The following is a 24904-nucleotide window of genomic DNA, read 5'->3' as shown; positions in this document are numbered from 1 at the left end:
CATTCATCCTTGTGATCAACTGTCAATCACCTCCACTTCGGCCCAAACCTCACCCCCACACTCATGGTAGCGCTATTCCCATGATAATTCCTGAAGTTTTATCTGTCCAAGATGCCTTGTGCTGAGATCTCTCATCTGTCCCTGTGTCTTCATGAAAAGAGTCAATCCCATATTTCCCTGGGGGAGAAAATTGTGGTTTTGAACTCTCAACCTTCTAGGTAACAGCCCAACACAAAAGTCGTTAGACCATTAGGGCTCTAAAATATATATAATTATATCAATACCAAACTACAGAAAATCCTGCCCCGTCCAAGTAGACATAGAGAAAGCCCCACCGCAAGTAGATGGGATATGCACAAAAGACAAGACAGACAACTGCTGCAGAACCATGAGTGCAGAAAGATACAGGGGTGACCAGCTCCCACATCTTTATACCCTGTCAATGCTGAGTACAGCAACCAAGTGCACTCTGACGAATGCACCCTGGAATGCACTCAGCCTATGAAATACAGGAAGACATATGTTCAAGCCCTGATCTCCTGGTTTGTATATCGATACAAACACTGGCAACAGTCACCTCTTCCCTCATAGGCAGCCACCCATCTCTGATATCTGAGGTCATAAATGTTGTTTGAAGCAGATAAATTCATCCTTCCATGTGGAGCACCTGGTGGGATGAATCCATAGATCTTGTGCTTATCTGCCCAGAACTTCCTTCACAGCCCCACCTGGGATAAGGCACTATGCAACTATGCAATAGGGTTCCCCAAATGACATCAGGGAATAACGGAAGTATCCCTTAGGAACTCTACTGAAATAAGACGACCTGTTACTTGCAAAAGTCCCCAAAGTTCAGCTTTAAACATGGTAAAATGGGAGGAGATAAAGAGGGAGACCAGTACCCCGAAATCTGGATGTCCACTCCTGCTGAGTGTGCAACCACAAACTGTGTGATGAATACTTAATGTTCACCCAGGTTGCAAGAGAAATAAATACCACAGTGCATGGCTTTACGGAGAGATGTTTATTTGAACGAGGTGTACAGAATTTCAGGCATGGTTTTTAACAATCGGTTTCAGTTGGTTGGAAGGAAAGGGACTGGCCATTTCTCAACAAGGCGGGGGGGTTCCTGAATTTCTTGGACAGTTTCCAAGGTCAAGGAATCCAGGTTCCACTGTACCGAGAAGAAGCCCGAGGCCAGAACTTCAATTCAAAAGCATGCTGCCATCCAGCCGTCCATTATTGAGGGGGGTCAGCATGCAGTCTGCTGCAAACTTTGTTTCAATGCCATGTACAAGACAGGTGTGAAGCAAGCGACGGTTGACTTGGTTGAGGGTGATGTCTGATGCATCCTGAAATCTTCACCATTAAAGGCGGCTTTATCACGGAGAAGAAACATTATCCTCATGCACCTCAAGAAAAAAATCCTTTCTGCATAGGAGACGTGAACGCTTTACAAAAGGGGAAGGGAACCCACAGATGAACGTTTTGGACTGACAAGATAGCGTGAAGGAGGTGATGACATCAGCTGTCCATTTGGATGAGGATGGCGTGAGATGTTCTGTTACTGCCTCTGTGGTTACAGAATTCTACCGAATTGACTCCGTTGGGCATCAGGATCACCATCAATTCCTCCATCACAGGAAGGAGAGCATCCATATCCAGCATTCCTTGGGGGCCCACGTAGCAATGCAGTGGGACAGGGAGCTCCAAGAACTTGCACTGAGGGGGTGTGTGCTGCAGCAGCTCCTGCAGAACATCCCAGGACACGGAGTTTCCACATAACACCAAGGTGACCAGCTGGGAGCAGCGGCCCAGTGCATTCTGCAAGGCCCTGAGGTCAGGGTCCTGGATCCCACAGCCAGCTAAGTTCAGGTGCATAAGGGTGGTGGAGACAATCTCTAGCAGACCCGGAAGGAATGCATAACTTGAGCTAGGCCTGAATACACCACACAATACCAGGGTCCTTAGGAGGCTGGTACAGGGGCATAAAGACAGGTAAGTCAAGTCCTCGTCCAAAAGCACACAATCAGTCAGGCTGAGGGTCAGCAAGGGAGATGGCAAGCGTGTGAGCAGCCGGATGAGGCAGCCCCTGGGCAGGCAGGCAGAGTCCAGGAAGAGGTGCTGGAGCTGATGCAGACTGAGGAACTGAGAGGTGAATTGGGCAAGGAGTTGCTCCACGTTGCAGTTTTTGCCGCAGTCCTTGCAACCCAAGATGACTTCACAGAGAAAGAGGGTCTGCAGGTGACCCATCTGTGCGAAGTAAGGAGCAATCGGATTGAGGCTGTGCAGGTCCCATTTGCCATGAATTTCCACCTCCTGGACAGAGTCAAGCTGCACCGTCTTCAGGATGTCCCCAAGAATGTGAAGTTGTGGGAGAGGTTGAAGAAACGCCACCTTCCTGCAACACAGCGTTGGCAGCGCCTTCATCTGCTTGACCCTTTCAATCAGGAAGGTGAGCAGTACATCTGAGGGAGTTTCCTCAAACCACAGGTCTGTGAGCACCTCCACGGAGGTCAGGGGCTGGTGCTTCACTGCTGATCTGGAATGGGGCCCATTTTCCATCTGAATTCTGCGGGGTGTGTCCTCAGGCTCCTCTGATGGCATCTCAGAGTCATTAGATGGGGCTCCAGCCCAGACATTCCAGAAGTTGGTGCCAGTGGCCAGCTGTAAATCCAACACTTTCAGTTTGCATCTCCTGTGCTGAGCATTCTGGGCAAGCAGGATGTCAAGGCCATCGAGTGCAGCCTTTAAGATGAGATCTTGAAACACACAATCCTCCAACAGAGCCCCAAGTGGGAGCTTTGTGAAGGCCCAGTAGTGCACCATGGCCTTCACCACCTCACTGTGTCCCTTGGCAACGGCTGCCATGAACAAGGGAGGGAAGAACTGTGTGGGCAGCCACTCAAGAGCGGCGATGGCTGAGGCCTCATTCTGCAACACGCCCTGGATGGCCATGTCCTGGAGCCTGGTTGGGTTCCTGCTGCTCATGATGATCACTCTGCTGCAAGAGGAATCCTGACCTGTGGATGGGAACACGGGTCTGCTCAGACCTCAAGGAGAGCCACGCTGTGGACTCCAACCCTCTGACAACCAGGTCCCTCTCCCATATATGCTTCAGAACCATTTACGAGTACTGAGCTTTCATGTAAATAATTTGTTTCAACTCACACTGGCAGCGACTCAGAAGGCTCAGATTTCATACCTGACTCTTACCCTAGATATCCAGTGGCTGATGGATCCAAGCTGGACAAGTCAGATGACAGGCTTCTTCCTCAAAGGACGTTGAGACTGACAACTCCCAGAGAAGCAGGAAGGATGGCAAGATTCTGTCCCAAGTTCCAAAACCTTACAGGTCTGAAGACTGGGCTAGGAGAGAACAAAGATCATTAGCTTTCAGAGAGTCCTTTAAGTCATATAACCACCCCCATAAAGATGCTGTCTTCTGCCTCCCTGGTTGATCGCAGTAGTTCTCATCATGGAATTGATGGCATTTTTTGGAAATCTGATCAACCAGGTTGATGCCATCAGAACTGACCAACCCCTGAGAATCCAGACCCAGCCCTGTTTACACAAGCCCTCAGCCATCTCTGTGCACACTGTGCGTGAGTGAACATGGAAAACTTTGAAGAGTGTGTTAGTAGATTAGAGTGGATTTAGCAATTGTTTCCAGAAAAGGCTGAATCACCCAGATTCTCATATGTGCAGTATAGTGTTTCCTTTACATTTTCATCAGGGTAGCTAATTTCCCAAAGCGCAAACTTATACCCACTGACCCTCTTCTGACTTAGAGTAAACTTATGGAAGCGAGAAATGCCTCTTTGGGTTCCTAAGGATTGTCAATCATTGCAGGAGAGGCTGGGCTCATCCATCCTCACAGTTCAGATTTGAACCGCTGACCTGACAGTGAGCAACCCAAAGCCTAACAAAATATGCCACCGAGATTGCATCCCTCTCGAACACAATAGGGATTCGTGGACCCCACTGGGTGTCTATGCAGCATTGCTCTCTGGAGAAGAGTCCAGCACGTTCTCTCAGATTTCAAGTGAGATTATGAGAGAGGCGTCACCAGCTGTGTGTCTTAAAACCCCCAAGATGTGCTGTCTTATTGTTCAGTTGTATTGAATCCAAATCCAGGACCTCCGCTCATGGATATGTTCTCTCCCTGTGTGTTCTGGCCCAGTTCCTTGTCTTCTTGCAAAATATATGCCCTTGACTTGCCTAGGGATCACTGAATCTCTGAACTTCAGCCTTAATGAGCTCAGAGCTTCACCAAGCAAGGGCTGCAGGTCTACAGAGGCACCCAGATCCAAGTCACCTGTCTTGCTGCAGACAGATCCTGCTTCTCTCTGCCAACTTTTCTCCAATCCCTAGCTGGGTGAAAGGTTCTGAATTCACACCCCAGGAACCTCTGCTTATATCAATCTGGTAAAGATTAAGAAAGGATTAAGGATTGCTATCCTACACAGAATCCTTTCAACTTGGACCAGCTTCCTAAAGGATCCCATCATAGCAGATCAAATCAAAGATAACACAGTTTAACTTAATAAAGGAAATAAACTGAATCCAGTGTCATTTCATCCTATACCCCTCATGGCTATACTGTAGAACAGGTTACAACTGCTCTCTAGTCCACTCAAGGTTACATATCACAAGCTTGTACACTTATTAGCCCTCGTGTGAGCCGTCTTCTTAGGAAAACAAAAAAGTTACTCATACACTTGCTAGTCATTGAAACCTTATGTGGTAAAGCTGAAATAAAGTATCAAAACCTTACTGTCACTGTCCCTGTCCATGAATGGCAGCCACATAGAACAGAGTAAACTGCTCCTACGTTTTTCCAATGCTGTAATTGGAATTCTGAATGGGAGCAGAAAGCCCCATGTATCTCCCATATGTAAAGTACAGGCATCTCTTTTGCAATGAATGGGCATTCCCATTTAACCTCAGTGGGAAGAATGACCTACTTTGGTTAACGCTGCTCTCTGTCTTTATGGGAGCACACTGTCATCGGTGTGCACTGCAGAGTCTGGTGGTTTTGAAGCCTCCAACCCTTGATTGATGGAGGAATAAGCCCACACTGGAGTCCAGCTCCCAAACTGACATCCTTACATACCTGCCATGCTACGGAGCACCTCTACCCAACAAGTTGATAACATAATGGACCATTGCACAAAGACAAGATATTAAGACACATCAAGTCTCTGAATAGGTTCTGAAGTGTGAAGGGGATTGAGGGTGAGCAGGACACAATAATCTGTTTACCCTGCTTATATGGAGTAGAGGAAACACATCCATATATTCAAAAGACAATATCGAAACACTTACTTCATATAGGCCTCCAAGAGGGCAAAGATAGGAACCGCGTTTTCGAACCCCTAGTTACCTCCCCACTTCATTCCTCAGAAGCACTTAGAGAATTTTCTTCTTACTCTCTATTGCAATGCTCATTTCCAGAGGCTGACAAGCACACATTTCAGTCTTGGACTCTTACCGGTAATCAAGCAGATACAGTGGATGATGAATCCAAGATGGAAGGTCCAATGGCAGCCTTCTTCCTCAAGTGTGTTGAGATTGACAACTTCCAGAGAAGCAGGAACGATGAAACGATTCTCTCCCAGGTCCCCAAACCTTCAGGTCAGTGGAAGGGTCCAGGTCCAGAACAAAGCTACAGAGCTCTCACGGAGACCTTTTAAATCATGAGACCACACCCACACGGTAGCTCTCTTCCCCGTCATTGGCTGTTCACAGCAAGTCTCTGCTTGGAATTGATGGAATTTTATGAAATCCCATCAACAAGGATGATGCCATCGTAAAGAACCAACACCTTAGAATCAAGACCCGGCCCTGTTGACAGAAACTCTCAGCATCACACCTTCCCCACCGAGATTGAGACAACATAGAAAACTTTGAGGAGTGGGTTAGCTGCTGAGAGTGGATTAAGCAATTGGATTAAGCAGAAATGGCTCTAGAGCCCAGAATCTCACATTTGCGACAGGGTTTTATCCATGTGGATATCCATCTGTGTAATTAATTTCCCAAAGCACAACATTACTTGTATTCTGTGCCTCTTCCAACTAGGAATCAACTATGGGAAAGAACTAAAGTGCCTCTTTAGCTTCCTAATGACTGCCGATCTCTCCAGGAGTAGAGGCCTCATCAAGTCCCTCAGATTGGCTGAGAGCTTTGAACCAGTGACTTGGTGGCAAGCACCCCAGTGGATTACCAAACACGAGACCTCAATTGCATGTCCCTAGAGCACAGTAGGGATTATTAGGTCACACTGGCCGTGCTTCAAGGATTGACTTTTGGAAACAGCCCTCTGCATTCTCGTTTCAAGTTCTCTGATGGGAGAAACATCACCAATTAGGGTTCTTAAAACGACCAACATTAATGGTCCCTCTGTTTAGGTAGCTGGAATCCAAATCTAGGGCATCACCTGCAGGAGAAGACTCTCCCTGTGTGCTCTGGGGTGTCTTCCTTTTCTCTTTGCAACATCTCTGTGCTGGACCTCCCTTGGCGAGCACTGTGTGTTTGGGTCTCAGACTTAACTAGGGCCTAAGAAGTTCGCCAGGCGGGAACCGCACGTCCAGAGAAGCTCCCTGGTCTAGGTCTCCTTTCTTCTGCTATTCAGTTAAACACTTATCAATAGTACGGTCCCGGCTTTCCTCTGGTTGCTCTATGCTTCATATGCTTTTGGGCAGCCTCTGGTTTTAAGTAGTTCCAGGTTTGGGTGTATGAGGTCAGAGGAAGCATGAGGTAGCATTTGATAGCTTTTGTTTTCTGACCCACCCGCTTCTCTCATTCCTTTAACTTTAGAATTAGTCCATTGACCTTGGGTGAGGTTATTGATATGTATATTACAGAAATAATGACTTATGTTTGCCCGTGTTGTGTGAGAGTGTGTAACTGTATTGTGTTAAGCTTCTTTGTTCTTCATGTATAACATTTTTGCGTGGGGTGTGGCTCTCCATGTGTGTGTTGGTGCTTGTTGGGAAATTCTGACTTCATACTTGTGTGTGGTTGTCACTGATATTTTTCTCACAGTATATCATTGAGTGCTTTTTGTGGTGGTGTTGTTGTATTTTGATTTCATTTCTTCTTGATTGTGAATTTTATTTCTCCCTCTTATTAGATCAATATGTTTTCCAGGAAACAGAATGATAATCCCATTACAGAGAAAAGTACCAATCACATATGAGGGGAAATATAAGAATTCCCAGACTAGAAGTGCAGTTCTTTGCCCCATGGCTTTGCTGGGTTAGAATGGGCTTGATGGCCAAGAGTGAGGTTGGGGACAGTGACCCATCTTTGTGTTGAGAGATCAGGCTTCCTCCATCACAATTAGCCTTTGTAATAATCACTTACGGAATAATCACTTACGGAATCCTGTCCGTAGTCCCCTCTACCTTTCCTTTCTCAGAACAGTCGTGATCCTCAGCAGTTTCTCATTAAAAACCCATGGTTCCCTGAGAGATCCCAATTAGTTCACTGCAGCACATAGGATTTTAAGGGATTAAGGGTTTTGACTAAGATCTTTAATCATTTCACAGTGATAGAAGCAACACCAACCAGAAGTAATTGTCTTATTATGGTGTGTGAAGGCCAAATTCAGGGCATCTACCTGAGGAGAATGCTCTGTCTTCTTTTGGGTGTGGGACCGGTTCCCAGTATACTGATAGCATATGAGAGTGTGAACTGACTCTGAAATCTGACTGTATTTTAGCATCTGGCTTTACCTGTGTCTAGGTAGATCACTGGGAAGGGATTGCCAATCCAGAGTCACACCCTGATCCACACCCCTTTCCTGGCTGCAGACAGCTATGTATTCCATCAGCAGGGTGTTCTGTCCTTGAATCCCATGAGAGATGAAAGTTCTGTTTAGCCACACCTCAGAGAAACTCGCTTCCTTTCTATTTCCTTGGGGTTGTGAAGGGATGAGTGCTTGGATATGCCAGACACAGCTGCCTCAGGGAGCTCCTGACCTCTCCATCTTCTTTCTTTCTGCAGGGAGATCAGGCTTCTCTCTGCTCACTTGTCTAAAATCGCTTGGGAGTTGAAAGGATCAGGATTGACACCTCAGGAAACTCCCTTGACATCCACATGAAATAAATTGAGGAGGGACTAAGGAGTACTATCCCAACCTGATCCTTCTACTAAGGAATGTCATCACAGAGGATTCCATTATAACAGATCCATTCATGGAAGCCACGTTATATCACAAAACAATAACACAAACTAAACTCAGGTGCAAAGGCAATGAGGACAGAAAGATATAGGGAACAACAAGTCTCCCTGTGTCTCTATACCCTGTTTATGCTGAGTAGAGCAACTGAATGCACTCGGATGAACACATCCTGGAATGCATGCAGCTCCTGCAAAACTGAAAGACTGATGATCAAACTGTGATCTTCTGGTTTGCATCCCAAATGATAAACTATTGATACAGTGCAACATCCCATCACGTGCACCACCCCTCCATTGTTTCTGAGGGCGTAATTAGTGCCTGGAGCATGGAACTTGTTCGTCTTTGTGGAGCACCTTGTGGGAGTGCCCTGTAGAAACGTTCCAGGATCCCACATTGTCTCATCAAAAATAAAATACACCAAACTCTGCGCAATTGCATCCCTTCCACCTCCTTGCCAACCTGCAGGAAACATTAAGACGGATCCCTAGTTTCCTCCTGGCTGAACATGACAGGTTCTCAACCTATGGGTCGCCACCCCTTTAGTGATTGAACGATCCTTTCAGAAGTGTCGCCTAAGACCATTGGAAAACACGTATTTCTGAAGGTCTTAGCAACAGAGACACTGCTCCTCTATTCATATGCAGATACGCCCACATACTACTGCCAGGTGAAGAGAGTTACCCATGCTACACCATGCTTCAAGACCAAATGTCATCTATTTGTAATTAGAAATAAATATTTCACATAGCATGATTACATATTGTTATGTGATTAATGGCTATCCTTTTTTTTTAACAATTTATTGGGGCTGATACAATTCTTTTCACAGTTCATACATATACATACATCAATTGTATAAAGCACATCTGTACAGTCTTTGCCCTAATCATTTTTTTCTCTTTTCTTCTTTTACATTTTATTAGGGACTCCAACAACTCTTACCACAATCCATACATATACATACATCAATTGTATAAAGCACATCCATACATTCCCTGCCCCAATCATTCTCAAGGCATTTGCTCTCCACTTAAGCCCCTTGCATCAGGTCCTCTTTTTTTACCCCTCCTCCTTCCCCCTTCCCCCCTCCCTCATATGCCCTTGGTAATTTATACATCGTTGTTTTGTCATATCTTGCCCTATCCGGAGTCTCCCTTCCCCCCTTCTCTGCTGTCCCTCTCCCAGGGAGGAGGTCACATGTGGATCCTTGTAATCAGTTCCCCCTTTCCAACCCACTCACCCTCCACTCTCCCAGCATCGTCCCTCACGCCCTTGGTCCTGAAGGTATCATCCACCCTGGATTCCCTGTACCTCCAACCCTCATATGTACCAGTGTACAGCCTCTGTCCTATCCAGCCCTGCAAGGTAGAATTCGGATCATGGTAGCTGGGGGGAGGAAGCATCCAGGATCTGGGGGAAAGCTGTGTTCTTCATCGATACTACCTCACACCCTAGTTAACCCATCTCCTCTCCTAAGCCCCTCTATGAGGGGATCTCCATTGGCCGACACTTGGGCCTTGGGTCTCCACTCTGCACTTCCCCCTTCATTTAATATAATATATATATACACATACATATATACATATACACATATATACACATACATACACACACTTATATCTTTTTTTTTTTGCATGATGCCTTATATCTGGTCCCTTGGGCACCTCGTGATCGCACTGGCCGGTGTGCTTCTTCCATGTGGGCTTATTTGTTTCTGAGCGAGATGGCCGCTTGTTCACCTTCAAGCCTTTAAGACCCCAGACACTATCTCTTTTGATAGCCGGGCACCATCAACTTTCTTCACCACATTTGCTTGTGCACCCATTTGTCTTCAGCGATCCTATCATGGAGGTGTGTAGTCTATGATATGATTTTTTGTTCTTTGATGCCTGGTAACTGATCCCTTTGGGACCACTCGATCACACAGGCTGGTGTGTTCTTCCATGTGGACTTTGTTGCTTCTGAGCTAGATGGCCGCTTGTTTATCTTCAAGCCTTTAAGACCCCAGTCACTATCTCTTTTGATAGCCGGGCACCATCAGCTTTCTTCACCACATTTACTTGTTCACCCACTTTGGCTCCAGCCGTTGTGTCGGGAGAGTGAGCATCATAGAGTTCCAATTTAATAAAAGAAGGTATTCATGCATAGAGGGAGTGTTTGAGTAGAGGCCCAAGGTCCTTCCGCCACCTTAATACTTGACCTATAAATATCGACACAAAGATCTATTTCCCCAAGCTCCTATATATATTTGCATGTACATGTCTTTGTCTAGACCTCCATGAATGCCCTTTGACTCCTAGCTCTTTCCTCCATCTCCCTTGACCTTCCTCCTGCCCTACTACCATGCTTCATCGCCACCTGGGCTAGAGTATACCTCTTCTCTAAGCAACCTTACCCTTGATCATTTCCCATCAGGCCTGCCACTCCCCCTTCTCTACCCTTTGGGGTCCCATGTTTTTCCCTTGTCCCTGGGTTTGTTAACACCACTTCCTTACCCCCCCTACCCCCCACCCCAAGTCCCCCCGGAACTGTCGGTCCCGTTGTTTTTCATCCAGATAGTTCATCCAGCCTGTCCTATTCAGACAGACCTGTGGAGTCACTAACATGCACGAAAACTAGACAGAGGAAAACAAAGCAACAGTATACAACCAGACAACAAAACAACCAAAACAAACCACTGAAAAAGAACAGAACAAAACAGTTCACAAGAGAAAAGCTTGTAGTTAGTTCAGGGATCGTTTGCTGGCCCTTAGGAGCGTTTTCCAGTCCAGTCTGTTGGGGCACCACGCCCTGGCCCCAAAGTCCACTTTCAGCATTCCCTGGGGACCTTGCCACTCCATTCCCTTGCTGTTCCGCTGCACTCCCCCAGTGATTTAATGGCTATCCTTTAATTATGTTCAATTTGTGAAATGAAATTCCTACGAGTCTGATATTTACATTATGATTCATACAGTAGCAAAATTACCATTATGATGTAGTAAGAAACATTATTTTATGGTTGGGGGTCATCCCAGTAGAAGGAACTGTATTAAAGGATCGCGACATTTGGAAGGTTGAGAACCAGTGCTATGCATCATAGGCTCCCGGGCTTATTGGTACCACTCCATGCCCGCTTCCCAGGAACACAGAAAGAATACGCACACTCTTGCTGACAAATGAAAACTTATTTCCTGTAGCTTATGATGCAGGTTAAAGTATCACAAAATCTTTCTCCCATTATACAAGGAATAATTGCAAACTATGTAAGGATTCATCAAGCATAAATTCATTCTTCCCTACTATCCCTTGGTAGAAAGATAAACTTAGGGGACTACCTGCAGGTCAGTGGTTCTCAACCTTCCTGATGTTACGACCCTGTAATAGAGTTCCTCATGTTGTGGTGACCTGACCCTCCAACCATCAAATTATTTTCGTTGTTACTTCCTAAATGTAATTTGCTACTGTTCTGCATCATAATGTAAATATCTGATAGTCGGGATGTATTTTCATTGTTTCAAATTGAACAGAATTAAACACACTTAAAGCACAGTGATTAATCACAAACAATATGTAATTATGTATTGTGAAATATTTATGTCTTTTCCGATGGTCTGAGGCCACCCCTGTGAAAGGATTGTTTGACCCCCACAGAGATTGCGCCCCACAGGTTGAGAACCGCTTCTGTAGGGGATGACTGTATCTGTCTGTTGGCATTGGATCAAAGTCTTTGTCACCATTCCACATTTGGTGTCCTGACATTTCACCTCCTGCTCCCTCAGGAAATGTGTTGAGTCCAAAATATTTCCAGAGAGTCTGAGACGTCTCACATGAACCATCAGGTCCAAATAAGAAGCAAACGAGTCCAGGCAGAGCAGTGACAGCTACAAAACACTACCACACCACGCACACAGTCTTGTTGCAACAGTTTGAAGAAATCCTCAAAAAGAGCAAGTTAAGGTCTGTAGGAAGCATCCAGCTGACCAAGGTGTTTACTAATGGGTGACTATTTAGTCCCCTGAGCCTCTGTGTCTCTGCAGACAAAAGTGTTACAAACTATTTGTGACTTTACTGCTAAAAAGCATTGAGGGATAACTCAGTTAATTAGGATCCCTTTGAGGCTCTCTTGAATCTTGCATATCCCTGTGATTGTCTTTGAACCTAGTGCTTTTATTATTCTAAGGTAAGAAACTGTGACTAGTTAAGTTACATTTGCATAGATAAGAGTTTAGGAATGTTTAAGTACTTTGATGTTTGCTTTGTAACCAAGTCCCTGTGTAAGAAGAGTATATATACCAAGCTTCCAATATACTGGAGACTTCAGTCCATTGGATTGGAATCCTCCCTATCCCTTGCTTTATACATAACTCTTTCTTTTCCTTTCATCTGCACGCCTCAGTTCAAACCCAGCTTGATGCGGGATAGCTGGTCTAATCCCCCGCAAAGGTCCAGCCCCAATAGAGTTCAGCTGCCTCCAACAGAGAAATGGTGTGCATCATCACCAATTAGGGATAGTGATGAGAAGAAGGGGCATTCCAAAACACTTTGTCGTTGCACGGTTACATGGATGAAAAATCGTTTGGGATCACAATGAGGAATTAGTGGATGATTTCTAATCAGCGCAGGTGTGCCAAAAGGACAAGCATATCTATCTTGAAAGAAATGTGACCAGATTGCTGCTTACAGGCTTGGATGATGGGATTTCAATTGACATAATTTGGACAGGTTATGGGGAGGGACCATTCCCTGGAGAAGCACAGGGAGACTAAAGAAGTCCCTTGATGTGATGGATTGATGGAGTGGCTGCAACAAGGGCCTGAAACTTACAGTCGTGAGGATGGAACAGGAGTGTGCAATCTTTCCTTCTGTCGTGCATGGGGTCCCTCTGCATCAGAGGTGACTCAGTGACACAGAACAACAGCGACGTCGGCCATCATTGAATTCACACTGTTCTCTGTGAGATAGCAGGACTGTTCGCATCCCTCCATGGTGATTACAGGGCAGTCATGGGGAGTGTAATTTACCTGTGATCAGCGCAAATGGGCTGTGTGCTTCCCCTGTCAGCTCTAGTCTACTACAAAGCAGGTGTGCACAACTGAAACTGTGATGTGATTCCATCATATAGCACAGGGTTATATTATTTACAATCAATGGATTGAATGGAAGTTGTGGAACGTCAATGGGCACTGATTTAGAAGCTTGCTTCTTCGGACGTAAAGCTTTAAGAACCCAGACATTGTTCTTTTGAGGTCCAGGCACCCACGAATTACTACGTTATACTATGCTATTGCACTTGTATCTTCAGAGATCTCTTCTCTTGAGGAAGTGGAGCATCAAGCAGGAAGATGTCCTAAAAGCTGACTGTTCTTAGAATGGGGCAAGAATTAAGTGCAAACTCACTCACCATTCATGCATCTAAATTTTATATATATATATATGATTCACCTTAGAAAAATCATTGTGATTTTACGTTACAGAACGTTATCAGTCATCCGCCTGGGCATCACTTCCATTACCTTAAAGACATTGTTGTCTTAGAGAGACTATATTCGGCAGTGTAGAACTGTCCCTGTGAGTCTCCAAGGGATCTACAGCATAGATATATTTAATTGTATATATACGGTAACATATATATAAAATATAACTTTATTGGTAGAGCTCTTACACCTCTTATAAGAATCCATACATCAATTGGATCAAGCACATTTGTACATATGTCACCACCAACATTTTCAAAACATTGTTACCGACTTGAGGCCGTGCTATCCACTCCTCTTTACTCCCCTCCTTCCCCAACTCTCCCACCCTCCAGAGTTAATGATAAATAATAAATGATTTAAATATCTTACACTGTCTGCTCTCTCCCTTCACCCATTTGTTTTTAGTTTGCTTCACTCGGGGGTGGGGCGGGGGTTCTACATCCATCCTTGTGATCGGTTGCCCATTCCCTCCACTTCTGCCCAGACCTCAACTCTACCCTCATGGTATCGCAACACCCATGATTGCTTCTGAAGTTTTATCAGTCCTGGATTCCTTGTGCTGAGAGCTCTCATCTCTCCCAGTGTCGTAGTAAGAGTACTCAGTCCCATATTTCTCTGGTGGAGAAAGGTGTGGATTTGAACTGTCAGCCTTCTAGATAACAGCCCACATATACGTCGTTACACCATTAGCGCTCTAAAATATATATCCTTACCTCACTACCAAACTACAGAATATCCTGTCCCGTCCAAGTAGACATAGAGAAATCCCCACCGTAAGTAGATGGGATATACACAAAAGATAAGACAGACAGCTGCTGCAAGAACCGTGAGTGCAGAAAAATACAGTCCAAACTTTATACCCCATTCATGCTGAGTACAGCAACCAAGTGCACTCTGATGAATGCACCCTGGAATGCACTCAGCCCATGCAACGTAGGAAGACATGTGTTCAAGCCGTAATCTCCTGGTTTGTATATCGATACAAGCACTGGCAACAGCCACCTCTTCCATCATAGGCGGCCACCCATCTCTGATATCTGAGGTCATAAATGTTGTTTGAAGCAGATAAATTCCTCTTTCCCTGTGGAGGACCTGGTCGGATAATTCCATAGATCTTGTGCTTATCTGCCCAGAACTTCCTTCACAGCACCACGTGCGATAAGGCACTATGCAACTATGCAATAGGACTCCCCAAATGGCATCAGGGAATAACTGAAGTATCCCTTAGGAGCACTGGGAGGGTAGAGGGTTGGAAAGGGGGAACTGATTACAAGGATCCACATGTGACCTCCTCCCTTAGGGATGGACAACAGAAAATGGGGTGAAGGGAGACGCCGGATATGGCAAGATATGAAAAAAATAATAATTTATAAACTACCAAGGGCTCATGAGGGAGGGGAGAGCGAGGTGGGAGGGGAAAAGGAGGACTTGATTCAAAGGGCTTGAGTGGAGAACAAATGCTTTGAAAATGATTAAGGCAAAGAATGTACAGATGTGCTTTATACAACTGATGCATGTATACGATGGATTGTGATAAGAGTTGTATGAGTCCCTAACAAAACGTTTAAAAAATAATAAATAAATAAATACAACTGCAGTGTTTCTCTTCATTGCTAAAAAAATAAAGAAGGAAAGAGAACGAAAGAGAGGAAGAAACAAGAAACTGTGTCACATCCACACAATGGATCCTGCGCTTTCCTGAACACAGTGGATAAAAGGATGAAACCCCGCGAGACATGGGAGGACATGGAACCCGTTAGGCTGAGTGAAGTCAGTCCATCACAGAAGGATAGGTATTGTGCGAATTCACTAGTATAAAGAAAGAAACCAAGTAAACAAATCTTAGAGGCCGATTCCAAAACACGCTGGTAGAAAGTCTGCCTACGGTCCCTAATGCAGAGAGCACCGTCCTTATAAGAACTTCGTACCATCCAACTGGAAAGAGGCCTCACCTCAGCGGGGGTCACTCCTATGGGAAGGAGGAACAGGGTGAAGACCATCCACTTGATGCTGTACAGCATCGAGACAAGGCTGGGACAAAATCAGCAGGCCCTCCACAGGACTGAGAGGAGAACCTTACTGGGCAATCAGATTAAGACCAGGGCAGGGGAGCATGTACATATCAGAGGAGGCACTGACCAGTCTGCTGGTGGGTCCATGGGGAGGAGCATCCTCATAGGGGGAAGGTGTGCTAAACAGTAATTTATATGGAATTAAGGGAGGAATACACCCAGTTCTATGATCCTGAGTAGAAACGTTTGAGTAACTTTCTATGAAAAGCTCATTGATCCATGCCACGGACTAAGGACTGTGATGCCCCCAGGTGCTGACCGTACTGGGAACATGGCTTCACAATAGAAGAACTCGGTGTGGAAGCCTGACTGAAGGTCGGGGAACATCTCAGTCAGAAGTTGCTGTGGCTTCTGACTTAGGACTGAGATTCCTTGATGGAAGTGCAAGCAAACAATGGCCACCCCACACGGTGGAAATGGTCGTCTTTGGACCTCGGGTGGGACCCCTGGCTTCTTGGGTGTCCAATCAAAGGGCCCCCAGAACATCCATATATTTACTACTCAGCGCTCTCCTTGCATTCTTCTGACAGGTATGAATCTGATCGACAAGGTGCCACCCTTGTAAAGAACGTTACAGAAAATGCAACCCTGACGCAATGAAAACAGAGCTCGATCATTTCAGCATCCAATGCATGCAATGAAACCACGCACAGCCTGTGGTTCGCACCTGCACTGTGCTCACATAAACTCTTCTCCACATTACCTCACTATCTAAGCCAATGGATCAATTAGTGCCTCTATCAGCAAAATTGCACTATACCCCAAGGGGATGAGGGTCAATGTTTTCATTTTGCTTTGTTTGTTCGTTTTACAGTGTGTGTTTCCTTTGTTTCTATTCTACAAACAAATCAAAACAAGACGCCCAGTAAACCGGTCTGGTTTATAATCAGTGGACAAGCTGAAAGAGTGGAAGCATCGAGATAATATCTGACGCAACGGTGTATCAGTGACAGAGGATGGAGAGGGTGAAGGGAATAGGGGATCAAGTAATGAATGTAGGAGGGGGGCATAGAGTGGATTGTGAGGATGCATATGCAACCCTTTTTAAAAGCAACCAAACTATGGAGGTGTATGATATGCGAAATAAAATCAATAAAACTATACAGGCAGGCGAGGTTTTGCAATGTCAGAATGGAAATTGTGTCAGATATGAATAGGTAGTTATGTGATAAAGGCTACATTCTTCCACTGACGTCTTCTCAAATATTTGTTTGTTTTTAAAAATCATTTTATTGGGAGCTTACACAACTTACCCCATCAAATTACCTCATAACCACAGTGTGGGTGCCAACCTTTGCGTTGGTGTTTATTCCTACAATAGTGTTCTCATACAGTATTTGTGCTTTTGAGATTGACTGAGCACAAGACCAGAAGTTGTAAACGATGACTCACTTCGTGGGGTAAGTGGAGGCTGTGTCAGTCCCGAGGGGCAGTTGCTCCCTGTGGTGTAGGCTCCCTAGGTGTTGGAAGCACCCTGATTGTGGTGGCTCTGGCTTGTGCTATAGGGATTGAGATAGACAGATGTCTATCCAACAGAACAAAACTATATGTAGACCTGAGATTGAGCATGATGATTCTGTTTCATGTGACTAATGTTTAGCCTCCTCCTCCTACACTTCCTTTCACATGTTCCTTTATGTTCTTAAATGAATCCCTTGTCAACACATGCAGTCATGGAGAAGGGTTGAGGTGATGTGTCAGCATGTCTGTTCTAGCATGCTCACGGACTGGGCTGGTATAATGCACTGGTCTTGGTGGTGAGGTTGATATCACATGATGAAGTCCAGGTGGAGATGTACTGTGAGCCAGGGAACTCGGAGGTAATTTCCTCATGACCATGGTCTCCCCATGTTTAAGGATTCTATGAAACTCTATGACTTTGAACTGGATCTGGTCATGATCATCTTTGAAAAACATGGGATATATCTAAGGGCCCCAGAGCAGGGAATATACAGGCTACCAGATCTAAGAAAGGGAGCAGACACCATGGAGAACACAAAAGATGAGTGGAACCTGTTAAAAGAAAATATGTGTACATTAAAATATTTCCTCAAAAGATTAAAACAAGAATCCAGACACTGGGAAAATATATTTATTGATAAAATAATGGACAATAATGAAATCCCATGTAATAACCAAAACTGTATCTCAATTAATAAAAATAAAAATTTAAAAATAAAGAACAACAAATGTTTGAAGGGGTAGAGATAGTGGAACACTATCCATTGCTGGTGGGCATTTAAATATGTACAAACACATTTAGGAATCTGGTGATTACTAAAAGAGCTGGCAATAGAAATAGCATACAAAGCAGCAGTGCCATTTGGGGGCATACACCCCAAAAGATATAAGACCACTGAGGAACAGATGTATCTTGTCCTATGTTTGTTCCAGCAGTTAAAATCACAAAACCTAGGGATTAAAAGTCAATGTCAAAAAACCCAAAATTGTCATAACTGAACCAGTATGTCACAGCATGATCAATGGAGAAAAATTTTAAATTGTCAAGGATTCTTTTCTTGCTTGGATCCACAATCAATGGTATGGAAACAGTATTCAAAATATCAAAAGACATTTTATCCTAAGGAAATCTGTTGCACAACACCTTCTTGAGGTGCAGAACAGCAAGATAGTCCTTTGAGAATTAAGGTATTCCTGACCAAGCCATGGTATTCTCCATGGTCTTCTACACATATGGAAGTTAGACACTGAAGAAGGAAGACTATAGTAAAACCGGTGCACTAGAATTCTGGCGCTGGAGAAGATCATTAAAGGCACCGTGGACAGCTAAAATGACAAACCAAAGTGCCTTCATAAAAGTGTGGCCAGTGTGATCCTTAGATGCATGGAGCGCAAGACTTCTCCTGAACGTACTTTGAACATATTGTCAGGAAAACCAGTCCCTGCAGAAGGGCTTCCTGCTTGTCAGAGTGGAGGGTGGATAAAAAGAGGAAAGCCCTCATGGAGATAGATTGACACGGTGGCTGCATCAATGGGCTCAGGAATAGGGACAATTGTGAGGATGGAGACGACTGGTCCGTGTTGGTTCTGTTGTGAAGAGGGTTGCTACGGGTGGGGTGTGATCCTACAGTAACTCACACCGACATCAGTAGGTATGCTCAAGGTTTTTATTATCATGATCATTAAATATTTTGCGACTCTTATCACAATCCACACATCCATCCATTGTGTCAAGCACATTTGTGCATATGTTGCCAACATCATTTTCAAAACATTTTCTTTCTACTTGAGCCGTTCATATCAGCTCCTTATTTTTCCCTCCCTCCTTTTTGAACCCTTTGTTATAAATTATTATTTTCATGTCTTACATCATCCGCTGTCCCCCTTCACCCACTTTTCTGCTGTTTCTCCCCCTGGGAGGGAGTTACAAGTCGATCCGAGTGATCGATTCCCTTTTCCTCCCCACACTTACACCTTACCCTCTTGGCATCCCGACTCTCATTATTGGTCCTACGTCTTTATCGATCCTGGATTCCCTGTGTTTCCAGCTCTGATCTTTATGAGTGTACATCCTCTGGTCTGGCTGGATTTCTAAGGTAGAAATGGGATCATGATAGTCAGGGGGAGTGGGCAGAAGCCTTAAAGGACTAGAGGAAAGTTGTATGTTTCATTCATACTGCACCCTGAGTGTCTCAACTTCTCCCCGACACACCTTCTGTAAAGGCATGTCCAATTGTCTACAGATGGGCTTGGGGATTCCACTCTGTGCTTCCTCCCCACCACCCGCTGCACCCCTATTGAAATTAGTATGATTTTGTTCTGGGTCTTAAATGCCTGTAACATAATCCCATTGACACCTCATGATCACACAGGCTGGTGTCTTTCCATGTGGACATGTTTGCTTTTCAGCTAGATGGCTGACTGTGTATCTTCAAGCCTTTAAGTCTCCAAATGCTATATCTTTTGATAGACGTGCACCATCAGTTTTCTGCAACACATTTGCTTATGCACCCACTTTGTCTTCAGCGATCCTGTCGGGAAGGTGAGCATCACTGGGTGTTCTTAAGTTCGGCACTCTTGCAGCAGGAGAAATGAATAGAACGGGTGCATGGCTTTGGAACATGCGTTTATTTTCTACTATTGCAAGTGGTAGGAGACAGAAATGTGGGGCAGGGCTCTCGGCACTTGTTTTCTCCCTGGAAAGGAGTCAGCGGAAAGTCATGTCGCTTTTTAGCATCGGGGACACCTGCAGTCCTGAAGAACTCCATGTGCCTGGGCATCCACGTCGCCAAGGTCCTGCATATGCCCACGGAAGGGGCCGTGGGTGACAGGGATGTATTTTGCTCCTGGCTTTGATTCGTGATGTGGGTGAGCACATCTGCTACCTGCTGCTGAATCTCCTTTTCCATCACTTTCAGAAGATGGATGTGAAGCAATTAAGGCTTGACTTCAGGAAGGCTGATCACGTTAGATGCATCCTCTGACCGATACCTCCAACCTCCTTCATCATCATGGCAAACATGACCTCAAGCTCAAGAACTCAATCCAAACCGCTCTAATTTAGGAAACACTAGTCTTTCCAAATACGACATTGGGATCCCGAGGTAGAAGTCAGGATTGAGAACAGATGGCAAAGGGTTGTGGCACTAGTTGTCCATACGGATGCAGATTGCATCGCACAGGGTGCGACAGTGCCTGTAAGCAAGGCGTATTCTTTGGGGTCCAGGGAGCTGCAAGGTCAGCCTCAGCTGCTCCATCACCTCTGCAAGGGTATGCCAGGGAAGAGTTAACTGGGGGTCCATGTAGCAATTGAGGGGGACAGGAAGCTCTAGAAAGGCAAAGTTGCACCTTGGGAACGTGTGAAACAACAGGGTCTGTAGGACAGCCATGGACAATGGGTTTCCGCAGAGTTTCAAGGTTCTGAGCTGAGAGCAGTGACCCAGAGCAGGCTGCAAGTAATCGCAGTCCGAGTCCGTGATGCCACAGTCCGCCAAATCCAGGTGGGCCAGGGTGGCTGAGACTCTGTTCAGCAGAGCAGGGAGGAACTCGTAATTGGAGCCAGGCCTGCGTACACCACTCAAGTCAAGGGATTTCAGGTGGCTGGTGCAGGGACATGAGGACAGGTATGTCAAGTCCTGGTCCATAAGCAAGGAACGGCGTATGTGCAGGGTCTCCAAGGGCGCCTGCAAGCATCTGAGCAGCTGGTGGAGGTGGTTACCAAAGAAGTTCACAGAGTGCAGCATGAGGGTGTGGAGCTGATGCAGACTGAGGAGCTGAGTGGTGAATTGTTGAAGTAGCTTCTGCACCTCGTCCTCATCGTTCTCCCCGGGGACGATGCAATACAGGGTGCATTCAGAGAGGAGGAGTGTATGCAGCTGGACCATCTGGGCCAGGTAAGGAGCGAACCAGTTGAGGCTTTGCAGGTCCCAACTACCAAGCAATCTCACCTCCTGGACAGAGTCTAGCTGCACTATGTTGAGGATCTCCCCAAGAATGGGAAGCGGAGCAACATTCCGAACAAGCTCGAGCTTCCTGCAGCACAGGTGTGGCAGGTCCTTCGTCTGCTTGACCCTTTCGATGAGGAAGGTGAGCATTTCATTTGGGATGTCTGCCTGAAAGCACAGGTCAGTGAGCACCGTCATGCCAGCCAAGGCTGGATATTTCTCCACTGAACTACATTTGTTTTCTTTGAGCATCTGTGTCTTGGGATGGGTGGACTCTGGATCCTCTGATGACATTACAGAGGCAGTAGACTGGCGTCCAGCCCACACTTTCCAGAAGTTGGTCCCAGTGCTCATTTGTAAATCCAGCACTTTCAGTTTGCATCTCCTGTGCTTAACCTTCTGGGAAAGCAGTATAGCAAGGCCATCAAGGGCAGCCTTTAAGATGTCAGGGGGAGACTGACAATCTTCCATCAGAGCCCCCAGAGGGAGCTTGAGGAAGGGCCACACCCCAACCATGGCCTTCACTGTCTCTCTGTATTCTCCGACAACAGCTGCCACGAACAGGGGAGGGAAGAGCTCTGTGGGCAGCCACTCCAGAGAGGCAATGGCTGAGGCCTCATTCTGCAACACGCTCTGGATGGCCAGGTCCAGGAACCTGGGTGGGTTCCTGCTGCTCATGATGATCAATCTGCTCCAAGAGCGATCCTGACCTGTGAATGAAGAGAAAGGGTCTGCTCAGTGTTCTGGGAGAGCCAATCTGGTTGTCCTAGCCCTCCACACTCTGGACTCCACTGTCATCCCCTTAGCCCCTCAGAGAGGAGCTCGCTGACCATGCTAATCTTTCCAGTAACTCACACTGGTAGAGGCTGGTCCACGTGGGCTTAGATTTCAAACTGGATTCTTCTTCTTCTGACTCAAGTTGACACAGAGGCTGTGGAATCCAAGATGGGCAGTCAGGAGTCTGATGGCAGACAGTGACCTCAGCAGCTGGGGAGGTGAATGAAGCAAAAATAAGTAGGAAATTTGGGGGACGCTACCTCAAGTTTCAAAGACTGAGAGTGAGATGAAAGGGCCCGACATTTCAGAGCTAGGGAACACTTATCCATGGGACTGGAGGTCTCATCCTTTCAGCTCAGGGGCTCTGACAACAGATGGTTTTGCCTCTCTGGATTCATCTGCATCGCTCATTCCCTAGGTCATGAATGCAGAATATTCAAACATCACAACAGAGTGAAATCATCTGGAAATAGAAATTCCACTCAAAACTTACTTTCTGAGTAAGAAGCCGGATGTCCGCATTCACTTTTTAAAAATTTCTTTTAATGGAAGACAGATGTTTCTTTCCTTTTATTAAATACGTTTATTGGGGGCTCTTACATCTCTTATCGTAAGCCACACATGCATTCATTGTGTCAAGCACATTTGCAGGGATGCTAATATCATCGGTTTCAAAACATTTTCTTTATACTTGACCCTGTTTATATACAATGAGAGGGAAAGAGATCCATGTACTTATATCTATATGTTAAGAATTAAGGTTGCAGATGGACATGGGGCCTAGATTCAAGTACTACCTCAACAAAAGTCACTTGGTCCTAATTATCTGCATTCTGTGATGCTCACCTTCCCAATACCATAACGTAAGATGAAATGTGGGCATAAGCAAAGGTGGGGAAAGCTGCCTGTCTATGAAAAGATATAGCATTTGGGGTGTTAAGGGCTTAAAGTTAAATAAGCAGCCATCTAGCTGAAGTGGTTTTCTTGATTTGACTGGTATTGATAACTTATTGAAAATGAAATGTTCTGACTGAAGCCCTTACCTAAAAGACATTTTGTGGGAGTTCATTATCAGCAGGCAAAAGCAAAGCTGGGGCCATGAAGCTGAAGACTTGAATCAGATGCAGGAGAATGCAAATATAACCTCAGACACATTCCACTTGAATGTCAAGAGCATCTCAACAACAGATGTGATCAAGTGAATACGATCGACAGAAAACTGGACCAGCTATAGCATGACATCAATAGTATCATGTATGAAAGAAAAATCCTTCACAAAACAGAAAAGAATGAATGACCTAGCTGGACGCAAAGGAGACTCTGAATCCTGACATTGGTAGAAGCATCCCTAAAGCCAATGGAAGAAACCATCAAGAGCTGAGCAGAACATTTAAAACAGAAGACAAATTACACTATTATAGTGAGATATGCTGCTCAAGGTGAAAATCACCAGTGACAATAGGAGGTCAAAGAGGTGGTAAGAGGAGGCCATTCAGTGCATGTAACAGAGAAAGGAGAGGTGGGAAGGAGCTGAGACCCAGTTAAAGCTTTGTCTCACATAAAAGCAGGAAAAATAAATGCAGAGCCAAATAAATACAGATTCGTTTGGGGTTTCCTCCTGTCGACAGAAAAACTAAACATAGTCATTTCTGCCAAGATCTTTGTTAATAGCTTTGTAATAAAGAGGGGGCTTTTTTTATCCATCACATCATCATTGAGGAGGACAAAAGACTAAGCTTTCGCTCATTTACATGTCTTAGTTTACAGGAGACCTCCCTTAAGTCTACACTCTCATTCTTCCCCTGTGCTTCAGCATCATTTACCTGTCTTTCCCAGAGCAATCTGTTCCACCTTGCTTCCAGGACACCGTGAGATTCCGAGCTACGATCTTCCCCGTGTCCTTTCAAGTTCAACATGAGTATTTGGTGGTCAGAAAATGAGTGTTGGTTCTCAAGAAGGCAGTGGGACTATTCCCTGCATTAGGACAGACTCGGGAGCCTTCGCAGGCAGTGATTATGCATTGGGCTGCTGTGACCTGCATGGTCAGCAGTTTGAAACCACCAGCAGCTTCGCAGGAAAAACACTGGGCTTTCTTGTCCCATGAAGAGTTATCGCACCAGCATTTCTAAGGGGTTGCTGAAAGTCAGCAGTGACTCCATGGCAGTGTGCTTCAGTCTGAGAGGCTGTCAGAAAGTGCTCGACATGTAAGGTCAAACCCAATGCAGACAGAGCTGAAGAATCTTCCTTAGAATTTTTTAAGCGCAAGGAACTGAAGAAGACCACAAGTGCTAGAAGCAAAACAAAACAAGACAGAACAGAACGAATCGAAAGTGCGAATTTCACAATCAAAATTCTATGGTTCCCAATTTTGAAAGATGCTGTTTTGGTTAGGAGCATTTGTGTCATTCCAGATGCACAGAAATCCTATAACCTACGAAGGAAGCACTGTTCTGTCCTGTCCTCCCAAGCCACCACTGTGAAACAAACAACCGCACAAATATGCGATGAAAAATGCAGGGGCCACCAAAACAAGATGAAGGAACACACAGAGTGGGTTTCCTAAAAGAAGGAGACATTCAACCATGACAAGAAGTAGCGTATGAAACAGGGATTCTAGGACAAGACCCTTTCCCTCTGTCCATCCATGGATCTGGTCTCCCACGGAGAGGCCGCTGTGTTCTCCCATCTCCTTACACCAGCCCTCCAAGATCTGTCTCCCTCCCCATCAGCTCCTCGCAACCATTCAGGTAGTTTTCATGTAACTCTCATTCAACTCACAGTTGCAGACGCTGACAAGGCTCCAATTTCAGTCTTGGCCACGGTCCTTGTTGAAGTAGATCCGGTGCATGAAGAATCCAAGAAGGCAGGTCGAACGGCAGACTTCTTCGTCAAGAATGTTGAGCCTGAAAACTTCCAGAGAAGCCAGGAAAATGTTGGCAAGGTTCCGTCTCAAGTCCAGACAACTTCAGGTCAGGTGAAGGGTCCAGGTGCAGAACAAAGCTCCAG

General features: G+C 45.5%; 2 protein-coding genes across 2 annotated transcripts; both read right to left on the bottom strand.

Moving 5' to 3' along the window:
* Window positions 1-1524: 1524 nt before the first annotated feature.
* On the bottom strand, window positions 1525-2829 carry LOC142434796 (melanoma antigen preferentially expressed in tumors-like). The gene has a single exon (XM_075539393.1). The coding sequence runs from the start codon at window positions 2827-2829 to the stop codon at window positions 1525-1527; it is 1305 nt and encodes a 434-aa protein (XP_075395508.1).
* Window positions 2830-20323: 17494 nt separating this feature from the next.
* Window positions 20324-21319, bottom strand: LOC142434794 (PRAME family member 27-like). Its single transcript, XM_075539392.1, has one exon. It carries the CDS (start codon window positions 21317-21319, stop codon window positions 20324-20326), a length of 996 nt encoding a protein of 331 aa, XP_075395507.1.
* Window positions 21320-24904: the final 3585 nt, after the last annotated feature.

Source organism: Tenrec ecaudatus, chromosome X, assembly GCF_050624435.1.
Source record: "Tenrec ecaudatus isolate mTenEca1 chromosome X, mTenEca1.hap1, whole genome shotgun sequence".
NCBI classification, from domain to species: Eukaryota; Metazoa; Chordata; class Mammalia; order Afrosoricida; family Tenrecidae; genus Tenrec; species Tenrec ecaudatus.
Note: the sequence above shows the minus strand (reverse complement) of the source record. Positions and strands in the feature narration are given on the sequence as shown.